The sequence below is a fragment of the Ictalurus punctatus genome, chromosome 21, assembly GCF_001660625.3.
Source record: "Ictalurus punctatus breed USDA103 chromosome 21, Coco_2.0, whole genome shotgun sequence".
In the NCBI taxonomy this organism is placed as follows: domain Eukaryota; kingdom Metazoa; phylum Chordata; class Actinopteri; order Siluriformes; family Ictaluridae; genus Ictalurus; species Ictalurus punctatus.
Genome location: NC_030436.2, coordinates 3419897 through 3433396, shown reverse-complemented (window position 1 = coordinate 3433396; position 13500 = coordinate 3419897). Strand labels below are relative to the sequence as shown.

Below are 13500 nucleotides of genomic sequence, written 5' to 3'. Positions count from 1 at the left end.
AATCCGACGCACAGATGCCGGGACATTTTTTTCTATTCTTAAATGCAAAATAGGATTCGGCTAGAGCGCCTTTTCGGTCCGTTTGGTTATCCTTCAGCTGAAAACTCCCCGTCCATAAAACACACAACGGCAATCCATAGAGCTCAGGTTTCTCTAGTGTCGATAATTCATCCCGGGTAAGAACGAAAATGTTTAACTTGTATCGGTTCCTGATGGCGGCCTTTCCGATGCGAGTCAGTAAAGTAATCTCATGACGAGACAGAGTCTGGTTCAAATTTCCATCTCAATTTAAAATACTGCGATTTCCAGGAACTTGAGTCAGCACTAATTAATGAATAAATCCAACATGAGCATGACGTATTACATCGCTCTGACTGTCTAAATGGATAGTCTGGCTAGCAGCACACAGACTGTAGATACTGAGCATATACTATTATTATAATACTATTTTCATTCAAACGAAATTTTGAAAAATACACAACGGTTAGCGACGCTTCATTTAACCTAAATTCTTTACCTTAATCTGTAAAGATTTCCTGTTTGCTAGTAAGCGAGCCAACCTTAAGTGCTGTGTGTAAATACTAAAATTAGCCAAAGCGAGCTAACATTATGCTAACCGCCGTGTGTAGATATTAAACTCAGCCGTGTTTGATAGTAAGCGGTTCACGTTCCCAATTTTATCATGTTTTATTTTTTTCGTTTCTAAACTCGGGTATTTATTTCTAATGTTGCGTTCGTTAGTTCTCTGAGGACAGTTCCCAATTAGATGATTTCATCGCTGTAGGGAACAATAGATGAAATATGTGGCACACATGCTTGCCAATCGTATGATTATTCTACAGTTTTCCCCCCAATAGCCAGTTCTTCATTCTCATTAATAAATGGAAACGTATTCAGAGGGAAAAAATCAGTTCGTCTGTTTTCATGTATATCTATGTATTTCTATAAATTTGCTTCATTCTGTATATTTGATTTATGAATTAACACAATATTGTGTGGTACACTGATAATTCAGCTGGTATAGGATTTTGGCTAAATTCACAGTTTGCATGGCTCCCGTTTGATGTAACCCTGATTTATACACCATATAATCTTCAGTGACAGACAAGCTGTCACTAGTCATACAGCGCATCATTCATCAGTATCAAGCACTCGAAAGACTAAATTCGTGTTTCTTGTGCCTGTCTCAACACGCATTATGGACGTTATCACTAACTTGAAATGCTGCAATTACTGTCATGTATCTGTTTGCATAGTTTCCATCCCATAAGATTTACTAGGGAAATAACTTTATAAAAACATATCTTTATAAAAAAAAAAAAAAAAAAAAAATGAATACGTGTATACAAATTAACAACACAAAATACCAGGCGAAACTCAGCCGAAAACAGTTTGAAAAAGAGTCATATCATTCAATTCAACAGACGGCATGATAATTATTCTATTCTTCAAAAAATACTGCTGATATTACATGTGTACAGTGAGAGTACACATTACATATTACATGTATACAAAGGAGAGCCCGCCAACATGGTCCTTGAAATGTGAAGGATCTGGAGAGATTCTGTATGGAGGAACGGTCTGAGATCCCTCGCCATGTATTCTCCAACCTCGTCAGCATTATAGGAGAAGACTCAGAGCGGTCATCTTGACAAAGTATTGAAAAGGGTGCCAATAATTACTGCACATCTATATTTAACAGAGATATTTTTTATGAACAAAACCTCTGTTTTGTTTGAAATTGTTCGATATGCACGAGAGTATTCTGGTGAATTATTTGAACAAAAGATCAAAAGGTTAAACAATAAAGACAATTTCTTACAGCCTTCTTTGCTCATATTTACCAAGGGTGCCAATATTAGTATAGGGCACTGTATATTAGATGCAATAATCATTTAAACTTAATCAAGCAAACTCTTCTTCCTCTTTATCTGGTATCAGGAGAGGCAACAAGGGTTTTGTTTTTCTTTAAAAAAAAAAAAAAAAAAAAAGCTTCTCCTAAGCACGCTGTTAGGTGAGCAGCTAGCATAATAGCATATTAGCTTAGCTATAAAAACAGCAATAGTTACAGTCAAGCCAAAACTGGAAGATTCTCCCAAATCTTTAAGGTCCGGTGTAAGGGAGCACATTGGCTTCCCTGTAAGTTACGATGCTGACAGCCAGTAAGTGGTGGACTGAAACGTGACAGTGTGCCGAACGCGCCGAATAAGAGTACGACACCACACGCTAGTGGTGTGCGATATTGACCAAAAATGATATCTCGATATTTTCTGGGATTTTTTCGATAACGATAAGAAATAGACGATATTTTGCATCCTTCATAAATGTGTTTGTAAAAGTGTTATACTAGCTCACTCTTGCTAATGAGGATATTCATTGTTGCTTACTAATGATATAAATGGAAACAAGGAAAAGATCTTATTTATTGACTCAAAATGGACTTTTTTGCTGCGTGGGTGTGTTTTTGTTCTGGTACTACGGCTGTTTTAGGAGTGTCTTGGACAGCTGACTCTCGAAGCTTTTCGTACTCATATTCTGTGCGGTGGTTGTTTTGCAGATGGTGAAACAAATTAGTTGCCGAGCCGTCTTTAACGGCAACCGATTTCCTATATATTCTGCATCATGTATACATCAACCGAGATAACTGAGATATGTCACCAAACATGGTCACCCTGCTGAAATATACTGTTTGTAACAGTACATAGACATTTTTCTATCAGGCATTTGGCTGGTGATAGTGAAATACATCAGTGTTTTGATGATCGATCACTTTATGCCCGGCTACTACAACATGACTGAAGTGCATGTAGTGCAATCAAAATTCTACAACACGCTAATTTTAAACTCCCTATGGCTTTAGACTTTACACCCTGACTGACAATTCTGCTGCTGCAACTGGCCCCTGAGCTATCCATATGCAAGTCTGAAACTGTTAGAATTTCCTCGATTGTTCATATTTTGTACACACAATTTAGCTAAATTTATGCAGCTATAATAATGCAAATTCACAGACATCGTACGCTAGCTAGAGTTGGAGCGGTGGTTCTCAACCCGGGGAGAAATCGGAAGGGGGGCGCAAATTGTTTTCAAGAAAGAAAAAAAACAAAAAAACAAAACACACACAGACAGGGCATCGTTTGTGTTCTCCGTGTATTTTGTTGCTTTTCAGATATAATGTGCATAAATGAAAAACCCCGCATTCCCTCTCCCTCTGTATTTTCTTTTTGCTGGGGAGAGGTGGAGCTTAGCAGCCTTTTATCTAGCGACAAGTGCAGACCAGTGTTGCCGACCTAGCGACTTTTCAGACCTCTTTAGCGACATCGCCTAGCAATAAATCTAGCGACTTTTTGGAAAAACCTTTCCAAACGTCCGCAGAACTGTCCTGCAAGCGCGAGGTCTTGCTTTCCCGCTGCACTCTCACCTCTCTCAGAGTCTGCTCTGTTCGGTGAGGGGCTGAGAGCCGAAGATTCAACAATGTCATGAATAACGAGACGCGCCCTTCGTCCTAATTTGCATAATTCGTATGCAAATGATTTTAGAATGCAAGACGAATGGAACGCAACATGTTTTACATGTAAAATAGTCCACGTTATTACAGCCTAGTTCTCTTGTTCAAAGTAGTTCTAGTGTTCAGAAATATTTTTGATAACAGATTAAGTTTATATAGAATATATATCATCATTATACCTGGCCTCCTCCAATATAGGGGGGGCGTGCCACATGATAGGGGAGGCTTTGGGGTGTGAGTGTGTGTGTGTGTGGGGGGCTTTAGTTACAAAAGGTTGAAAGCCTCTGAGTTAGAGCATTAGCTGGCTGTTGGTGAGTATAATAAAGGTTATCTTTATACATGTAATCATTTGTAATATTTTAAACAGACCTGCAAACTCAGAAGAGGTGAAAAAGGTGACATGTTCTTATATATATTATATATATATATATATATATATATATATATATATATATATATATATATATATATATATATATATATATACACACACAGTATCTGACAAAAGTGAGTACACTCCTCACATTTTTGTAAATATTTGATGATATCTTTTCATGTGACAGCACTGAAGAAATGACACTTTGCTACAGTGTAAAGTAGTGAGTGTACAGCTTGTGTAACAGTGTAAATTTGCTGTCCCCTCAAGATAACTCAACACACAGCCATTAATGTCTAAACCGCTGGCAACAAAAGTGAGTACACCCCTAAGTGAAAATGTCCAAATTGGGCCCAGTGTGTCAATATTTTTTGTGGCCACCATTATTTTCCAGCACTGCCTTAACCCTCTTGGGCATGGAGTTCAGAAGTGCTTACACATTTACCTCATCAAAAACCCCTGATTCAATGAATATGCAAATTAGAAACCCCCGTAATCCTACATACCCTTTTCAGTAGAGGTGTCACAATACATCGTGACACCATGCCAAAATGTGATGCTGTGCATTGGGGAAATGTACAATTCACATCACTGAATTCAAGAATTATGGATGTAATGCAGCTGCACTCTTTGAACACCAGGAGGTCCTAATCTGTGCAACCCATAGTGCTAAAATATATAGACAGCATGCTGGTCACGTGATTGCATTCTTTTGCAGAGTCTGCGAGATCTGCACGCGTGACGCCTCATAGCCCGATAGCTCCGGATTGCGAAGACCAACACCTATTATGCATTATACGAGTTCACATAAGTGTTAAAAAGCTTTCAAACTACACCAAAGTTCACGGAAATCGGGCATTTTAGCCGACTTTGGAGCTCCATTTCTTCTATGTTTCGGTCAGACATTGTTTAGTTGCTCGAAAACTTTGGGAAAATTTGCATATTTATTTATTATTAAAATATGGTGAACCTGTAGTACATTTTATTTATTATTTTATTTACAATTTTAAACCTCTGTTCGTACATATTTTTTTTTCATTTTATACAGCCAAAAATGCACACTGTTTTGCAATGTTTAAAAAATCCGAAATTTAGAAAACTCTTTTCTTTCCAGACTCTCGTTTGAGTCGTAATTTTGCTTAATTCAAAATATTCCAAGAAGCGAATCGAATCAAAATCGTGAAGCCAGTATCGTGAATGGAATCATGACTGCAGTGTATCGTCACACCCCTACTTCTCATTGCTTCATAGCCTGTATTTACATACCGAAACATGATTGCCCGTGATATTTTTTTTGACACAATAACTTTGTGTCAAAGGTGCAATGACGATTTTAACCTTAACTCATTAATCTTCCCAAAAGGATCGATTATAAATACACTTTCAAGTTTCGGGGTGACTTTAATTTTGGGGTGTCCACATACATTTTGCATAATTTCAAAAATGTAAAAAGTAATATTGCTATGTAAATATTAACGTTATCGATATAGTCTTGATATCATTATTTTATTCATTTATTTGATTGTTTGTTTGTTTATTAGGAATGCATGCATAACATGGACACAGAAAATGAACTGCAACACAAAAAATCTGTTACAGTAACAATTAGAACTAACACCAGTTTGAAGATCTCAGCTTTGCTAGCAGAAATTTGTACAACTAGAGAGGTATTGATCTGGCAAACAGGTACTTTTAAAGTGAACATTTTGGCACTGAGCATGCGGTCTTGTTGGTTAGGACGCATTTGCAGGCATGTGTTTTCTACACCTGACGGAGGGATTTACACTGCAAAGGTTCCGGTATAGAAAACAATACACCAGGCAACACTAACAGGATAAATAATAAACTAAACCAGACCAGAAGGAGGCTCTGAAGTGCTGTTTTAGAGGCAGAAACATACATTATTGCAACATATACAATCCGCATAAATTATTCTTCAGGGCGACTTAACTTTTTTGTGAGTATTAGACTTCTTTGGTCCTTGTGCACACACACACACACACATTCCATTTGTTTCCCCCACTCCAAAATGTATTGGCTTCCAGTCTGACATCTTCTAAAAGCTGTTGAGCGTGAATAAGTATGAGGCTTCAGGAGAAGAGGAGCTTGATGAAATGGTGGTTGAACAGATGGAGTCAAATGAGAGAGGCGGACAAAGTAGACGATTGAATTGTTGGAAGAGGAAATGAAAACTCTGAGACGTAAACAACATTCCTACACAAAGCCTGGCTCAGAATCGCAGTCCCACCAGTAGTGTTTCTTCGCCGTTGCATTGATTATGCATAGGGACACAAGTATGCTGCTGACACACAGGAAATGGCCTTGTTGCTTGGCAACAAAATTACACAGGATCTAATTTATGCAGTACAACTGAGAACACAGTTATGACCGAGTGTGTTGCAGCACGGGCTGGGAAAAAAAAAAAAAAAAAAAAAGATTGATGAAGTTGCGCCTAAAAGTTTTTAGACTTTGTCCATTTTAATATGCTGGAACGGTATTAAGTGGCCTTAACCTTGGTAGATTTATGGGTCCAAAAGGTGCCTTAAAACTCCTACCGTCATAAGAAGCTGTTCGGAAGCGTTCCAAGAAAGGAGCCTCAAATGTTGTGGCCAAATCAGACCTTTTGGTCATGCACACGGTCAGCATGTTCAGCCACAAAAGGGGACTTCATACAAGGATCTGCTGGTGGATCAGTGATGCTTTGGGGATGTTTTGCGGCTGATGGTTCAGGGGTTCTTGTGAAGACTGATGACATCATGAATTCTGCTAAGTACCAGGAGATTTCAGCCTAAAACCTGGATGCCTCTGCCGGGAGGTTCAGACTCGGACACAGACCGAGATTTCAATAAGTTCGTGAGCCAAACATACTTCCAAATCGATGATCGTCTCGATCCCTGGATTTGAACGTGACTACAAACCTGTATCTGAAATCGACAGGAAAATCCACATGCACAAAGCTAAGAATATAAAGGAGCTTCAAATGTTCTGCAAGGGAGATGTGGACCAAGATCCCTCGAAAGAGCAGGCATCACAAAATGTATTAATTGTATGAGTTTCTGCTCGTAAACTTATTGCGTGTGTTATTCTCTTTATATATTCATTTCCACTCATTCACTCAAGAGCATCAATAATTCTGGAGGGCACTGCATTAACTGGGAAATCTAGACAAAGTACTAAGAGGGGAAGAAAATGCCTGACGGCAGTTAGAAGGGCAAAGCCTGGCCAAACAAGGCATCAGGGGACATCTGAAATGTGCATTAGCTGAAATGAAGCGCTGGACAGAAAATAAAGTATTTAAATTGCCTCACCACACCGGGGAAGATCTTCTTTAATCTATCCACTGCAGCCAAGGCTTTAGTTTTCCCTCCACTCAGGCAGTCCTCAAACTCATAGAGAGCCTGACGCACTGGGTTCGAGTAGGAGACCTTTGCATTGTCCACAAATGTGATGTGTCTCACTCCCCAACCCTAGAGAGAAGATAAAAGTCAGAACATCTCTAGCTGAACAGAAACATACAGTGGTTTATAAGGATGCATATTAGATGATATGCTTTTGTGTAGGAACTGCATTAAGGTCTTACCATCATTATCTTAAAAAGCACAGGCCATAACAGACCTCTATTCAGGCTAGCAATACCTCGATCACGATAATTACGTTAACTTATTGTGCGATATATGGACATGACCACGATCATTTTTGCTGATCTCGATATCATCGCGTTTACTAGCGTGTTTGTTTACGTAAGAATGAAGATCACCAACACTGTAACCATCTCTGTACTCTCTCGTCTGCTCCGGGGCTGTCAAATTAAAATTTCCGACTTCGGGTATTCGTCGGATTTAAGATAAAAACGCACATCCGATTGCGAAAACCGCGTGCATTCGAATTTAAGATGTGTAGCAGCACTAGCACCGGTTTGAATTAAAACATACAGTTGGAAGAAAGAAAAAAAAACGACACGCGAGATATTAATAATGCACGGACAATGTTTTCTGAAGAAGAAAAATCAAGAAAGAATAGTTCTAGTGTTTCAAACAATCCGGTCGTAGTCGATAATGTCGGGGATCGAGCCGCTTCAACTGAATGAGCTGAAGCTGGGTTAATTGACTCACCCAAGCACATCCTATACACATGAGATTAATCAGACATACACAACATAAATGTAATATAACTCGCTCCTGCACAAAATGACATGAATGTACAGCGCGAGGTAGAATGGTAAATCACGTGAATACGCTCATTCCGTATCAACACGCGAAAACACGGACAATGGATAACTAACGCGTAAAGAATTCACTATATTGCACTACAGTAGTGTACGCACTGTAATGATATTATTTCAGGAGATCAGATTTTCACAACAAGGGCAGTTTTCACATTGTTCAAATACATGTTTAAGTTAATTTGTAAAATGTGTGAATATTTTGTTTGATCTCAAATGCCGTTGACTGATATCCGATGCCATTTTAGTCCGAGCAAAATGAACAAAAATGAATAAATATTATGACATGACATCAATAGGATATAACTTTTGCGACACTCCAATTCCAATGTCTGAATATTCTTAAGAATTAAATTATATTTAATTATATTATTATGCTATTATATTACCAGTATATCAGTGGCATAAAATTGTCTTAAAATGACAATAATAGTTTATTGCAATTATTTCTGGGACAATATATCTTCCAGCAAAAGGAGTTATCATGCAAGGCCTAGTTTACGTTATGTTTTTTGTACTATTATAAAAGAAAGCATATAAGGGATTAGATAACATATTCGTGAACCACGTCATGTATCATGTGTATCATATATCTCTGCTGCTGTACATGTAGGTTCACTGAAGTAGCCCGGGTTATTCTCTTTACTTAACAAGACAACTGTGCAGAGATTTGTCAGTGGAATTTCAAACGTGGTTAAGTTATTATCATGCATAACTGGCTGGACTGAGTCAGATATTCATGATTCAGATCGTTTGAATCAATTTGTATATTACAGTGGCACTTGTATACAATGATGTCTCAGATACAATTCCGACCCAGTGTTAACGGCAAAGTCCATGGTGTAGTGCTTGAATCTTCTGTTAATGTCTACACAACATGCAGTCAGCTCCAGAATTACAGCATCTGTTACTGGTAAAAGATGGGTAAAAAAAAAGATTGTGAAATGATAAGTCTTTGGGGTTAATTAGCTTAATCTCACACCGAAAACATGAGAGAAATCTACTCTTTAAATGAAGCAAATATATGAACAAAGTTGTATTTTAAGCATGCTCCCATTTTATTTTTTTAATCAGACGAGCGTTTAGGAATTCTTAAGGAAACTCTGGAGGTTGCTATACTATCGTACTTTGACTAGAACTGGGTTTTATGGTTTGTCCGCACAAAAATGTTTCAATGAAAACAGAATCCAGCTTCTGACATTTCAGTCCCCTGTCCAAAAGCTGAAGTAGAGAGTCTACAAGACAGACCTTTAGACCATGGAGGATCTGGAGGGAATATTTGTTCAGTGCTCCTATGTTGGCAAACGGAGATCACACGAAGTAGTAAATGCAGGAGTGCCAATGATTGTGACATGTGGCTTTGTTAAAAATATTTTCCAAAGGTGCAAAGGAGTCTATAAAGAAAGCTGAGTCTGACATAAAAAAAAAGGCATTTAAAATATTAAAATGTCGCTCTTTATGTCGTTAGATATTTATTATTTTGTCTTTACATAAAGGACAAGAAATTTGTTTTGCAGCATTAAATTCAACTAAATCTCTCACCATGAGTGTCCTTGCTACATTGCAGCCCAGTGTACCAGCTCCAAGCAAGAGACACTTCGTGGACACAACTTTATCCAAATCCAGAGAGGGGACAAGCCGCCAGCGCATCAACTTCAGATTAAGATCGACTGATGATTCTGCAAGTCTGACACACACACACACACACACAAAATTTCCTTGACACATACTGACTCTATACTACTATTTGTTTGGGATAAATTTTCTGGACATGCTACAATGAGCCAAAATGACAGTGACCCTCAGACGAAAGGAATAATGTTGATTATCTCATATCAAGGTCTGGAATAGACGGTACGCAAACGGTTAATTGAGCAGGCGTTAAGACCTGAGCGACTTTGACAAAGGTCAAATCCTAAAACAGCAAGGCTTGTGGGGTGGTCCTGATCAGTAGCCGTGAGAACCTATAGACAGTGTTCTGAGGAACCAGCTACATGGTGTTGGGCTCACAAGCCGATATTCTGCCGAGAAACCCTGGGTCCGGCCGTTCATGTGGACGTCAGATGGACACCTTTCATGGCGATACTATTCTCAGATGCCAGCAGCCTCTTTCAGCAGGATAATGCACCCTGCCACAAGTGTTTGATGGTTTGAGGAACCTGCAGCTCCACCTCGCAACTTACTGGACTTAATGGATCTAACATCTTGGTCCCAGATACCAGAGTGCACCTTCAACGTTACTGCAGAGTCCATGCCTCGGCAGGACAGAGCTGTTTTGATGGCACTTCAAGTACCAACAGCATATTACGCAGCATTATCAGTCTATGTCCTTTATGTGAAGTTGCCAGGAGATATTTCTAGTAATTATGATCAATTTGCACACAATAAGCAATCTCTGTATAATAAATAGAGATGTGAATGTGTTCAGGAGGTAAATTTCATGTGTACTACATACATCTCATTTTAATACAATCTAATTGCCTTGACTCTGAGCGCTTTCTGAAGGACTTGCGGCTGCACATGTCGATCAATATTAGGTCACATGACTGTTCGAAGGCTTTTCCGTGGAACTCAATATGCTAGAAAAACCTCTTTTCCCATCGGATACATAGGAACCTTTACTGACATGTGAATTTGGACAGAATATAAACTACCTGGAGTTATTTCTACTGCTTAGTCATAGGTGGAAAAATACACCTTAATCTTTCCAGATGCATACATGTTCACACCATTTAAAAAAAAAAGACTAAACACGACGGATTCAAACGGGAATAAAATCCCCACGTACTCTCATGTTAATTACATTACTCCACCTCCGCATGTAAAACCAATACAATCCAAATAGGGTTCCAAGACAGTAATGACAATATAATTGATAATTAAATATACACTAATTATTGTACAATACCTTTTTGGGTCCATGCATTCACTGAGATTGACACTTCTAGGTCCCATTGCTCCTTTGGGGTTCTTCTCCCAGCCCACACTCTTTGGACAAGCTTTGAAAGACAAAATACTGTAGTAATTACGGGCCGTCTTCATTGCTAAATCAAATCTTTTTTAGCTGCTAGTGGTAAAATCAATTCAATGGTCAATTTTCAGTCGTGCAAAAGTCTTTTAGAGAAAACAACATGACCAACAAAAATGTATAAAATCTTATTTTGACATTAGGGCAGAAAAAAAATTCCAAATTTAAAGGAACAGTTCAGAGTAAAATCTAAATGTACGCAATATTCCTCATACCCTAAATGCAGTCGATTAAAAAATACGCTAATATTAGCGTCTTTTGTTTTTCACTGGCACTAACAAGTACTGGAATTGCACTACATCGCCAAAAGTTTGTGGACACCTGATAATCACACTCATATGTGCTTTCCATTCCAGATTTACACTCTTCCACTCTTCTGGGAAAGCTTTATACATGATTTTGGAATGTGGCTGTAGGGAATTGTCCATTCATCCACAAGAGTATTAGTGAGGAAAGGCACCGATATTGGGTGATGAGGTCTGGCATGCAGTCTGCAAGCCAATTCATCCCAAAGGTGTTCAGTGGGGTTGAGGTCAGGGTTGTGTGTGTAGGACACTCGAGTTCTTCCAGTCCGAGCTTAGGAAGCCATGTCTTCATGGACCTCACTTTGTGCACAGGGGGACTGTCATGCCGGAACTGCTTTTGGCTTCTTAGTTCCAGCAAAGGGAAATTGTAATCCTACAGCATACAAAGACACTGTGTACAATGTGTGCTTCCAACTTTGTAGCAACAGTTTCAGGAAGAAGCACATATGGGTGTGATGGTCAGGTACTCTACATACAGTGGATATTAAAAATATGCACTCCCCTTTTAAAATTGCACATTAGGTTTTTGTGATGTAAATAAAAATAAACCAATAAATAACATCAGATCCGGTTCCACCTTGAATGTAATATAGCAACCGACAAAAACGGCTATGGTTGATAGAGTGCTTTCTGTCAGAAAACAGAACAGGATTTGCTGAGCTTTTGAAGGCAAGGCTGGGCTTTTTTTTTCAAACAAGACGACAATTCCTGTTTTCATTTCAGGTAATCTTGGTTCTTACTTGTAGGCACTCAGAGATGATTCAAAGGCCACGTAGGTGCAAAAAAAAAAAAAAAAAAATCCGCTAGCTGTCTTGAGACATCTTCCTTAATAACAGAGGTCATAGAGGTGTAATTCATAGAAGGTTTACGTGTAAAGGTTTATCTAGTTTGGTACAGATGAGCTTTAAACAAGTCCACAATGATTAACAATAATAATCTTGCATTAAAATGACAAATAAAACAGATTATGATTTGCACATGCCATTGAACTTCCTGCTGTGTTGATTACTACCTACTGATAATCTAATCCAATTTCTCTGGGTTCTCTCAACTCCTCGGACTAACCAGTTAATTATTTTCCCTACAACAGCACATCATAAAATGTTTGAATTCTGCGAATACTACAGCAATTTGCCAAAGTTATTATTTATTAATAAACAACACATCAAGTATTTTATCCGTTTATAGCTACATTTAATGTTACGGAACGTCCACAAGACAACTTATCGCCTACGTTATAGCAGTTACGAACAGACGTTCCTTCACCACCGGCCTCACCTTTTTTCCCCTCTCCTGAAGGTAATAATACAAAAAACACAGCTTGTCATGTTAGCAAAAAACCAGCAAGAGCCAAGTCCATCCCCTTATGAACCACTACAAAGCACCGGCTCCCGATACTCTTCTGTAAGGAGACGTTTATTTCAAATTGATGGAAAACTTTCACCATATCAAGTATTATATGTTTTCCTTTGTTAGATAGCAAGTATTTTTAAGTTCATAACATTAGCCTTAGATTATGGTGGAGATTGCTGTGAATTAGCTATACAAACAATAGCGTATCAGAACAAGTGTATTTACAGTATATAAAAACCAGTGTTTTGAATTAGAGTCAGCACTACTGTCTGAGCTGCTGTTAAAGAAAAAGAATCAACCATCTCTAAACCAGGGGTTCCCAAACTTTTCCAGGGCAAGCCCACCCCCCCCAAATGGCATTAACATTTGACCGAGGCCCCCCTTTTGCAAGATGTCTTTAAAACGCATTAAAAATACAGACTTCTGAAGAAATCCCCCCACTTTTTTTAATTAATAATTACATCTTACATCACATTAGGAATTGATTGTGTGTGTGTGGTTGTCTGAGAGTGAGAATTTATTTCTCACACCCAATTGTTGAGGCCCCCAGGGCGCCCCCTGGCGGCCCCCAAGGGTGTCACGGCCCGCACTTTGAAAACCACTGCTCTAAACGATCAGATTCGATAAATCAAAAGTAAACTATCTGATATATAGGGGGAAAAAATGTACTTCTGAAAGCACTGCTTCACAGATTTTCTTTAAAAGACT

At 38.6% G+C, this 13500-nt stretch overlaps 1 protein-coding gene across 1 annotated transcript in view; it reads right to left on the bottom strand.

The window, feature by feature from the left end:
- The window catches only part of atg7 (ATG7 autophagy related 7 homolog (S. cerevisiae)), a 115126-nt gene that overhangs the window by 85728 nt on the left and 15898 nt on the right, over positions 1-13500 (bottom strand). The window contains exons 10-12 of the mRNA XM_017450797.3: positions 11015-11105; positions 9649-9793; positions 7193-7351 (exon numbers count right to left, since the gene is read on the bottom strand). Coding sequence (XP_017306286.1) covers positions 7193-7351; positions 9649-9793; positions 11015-11105 — 395 coding nt within the window. The remainder of the gene's footprint in view (positions 1-7192; positions 7352-9648; positions 9794-11014; positions 11106-13500) is intronic.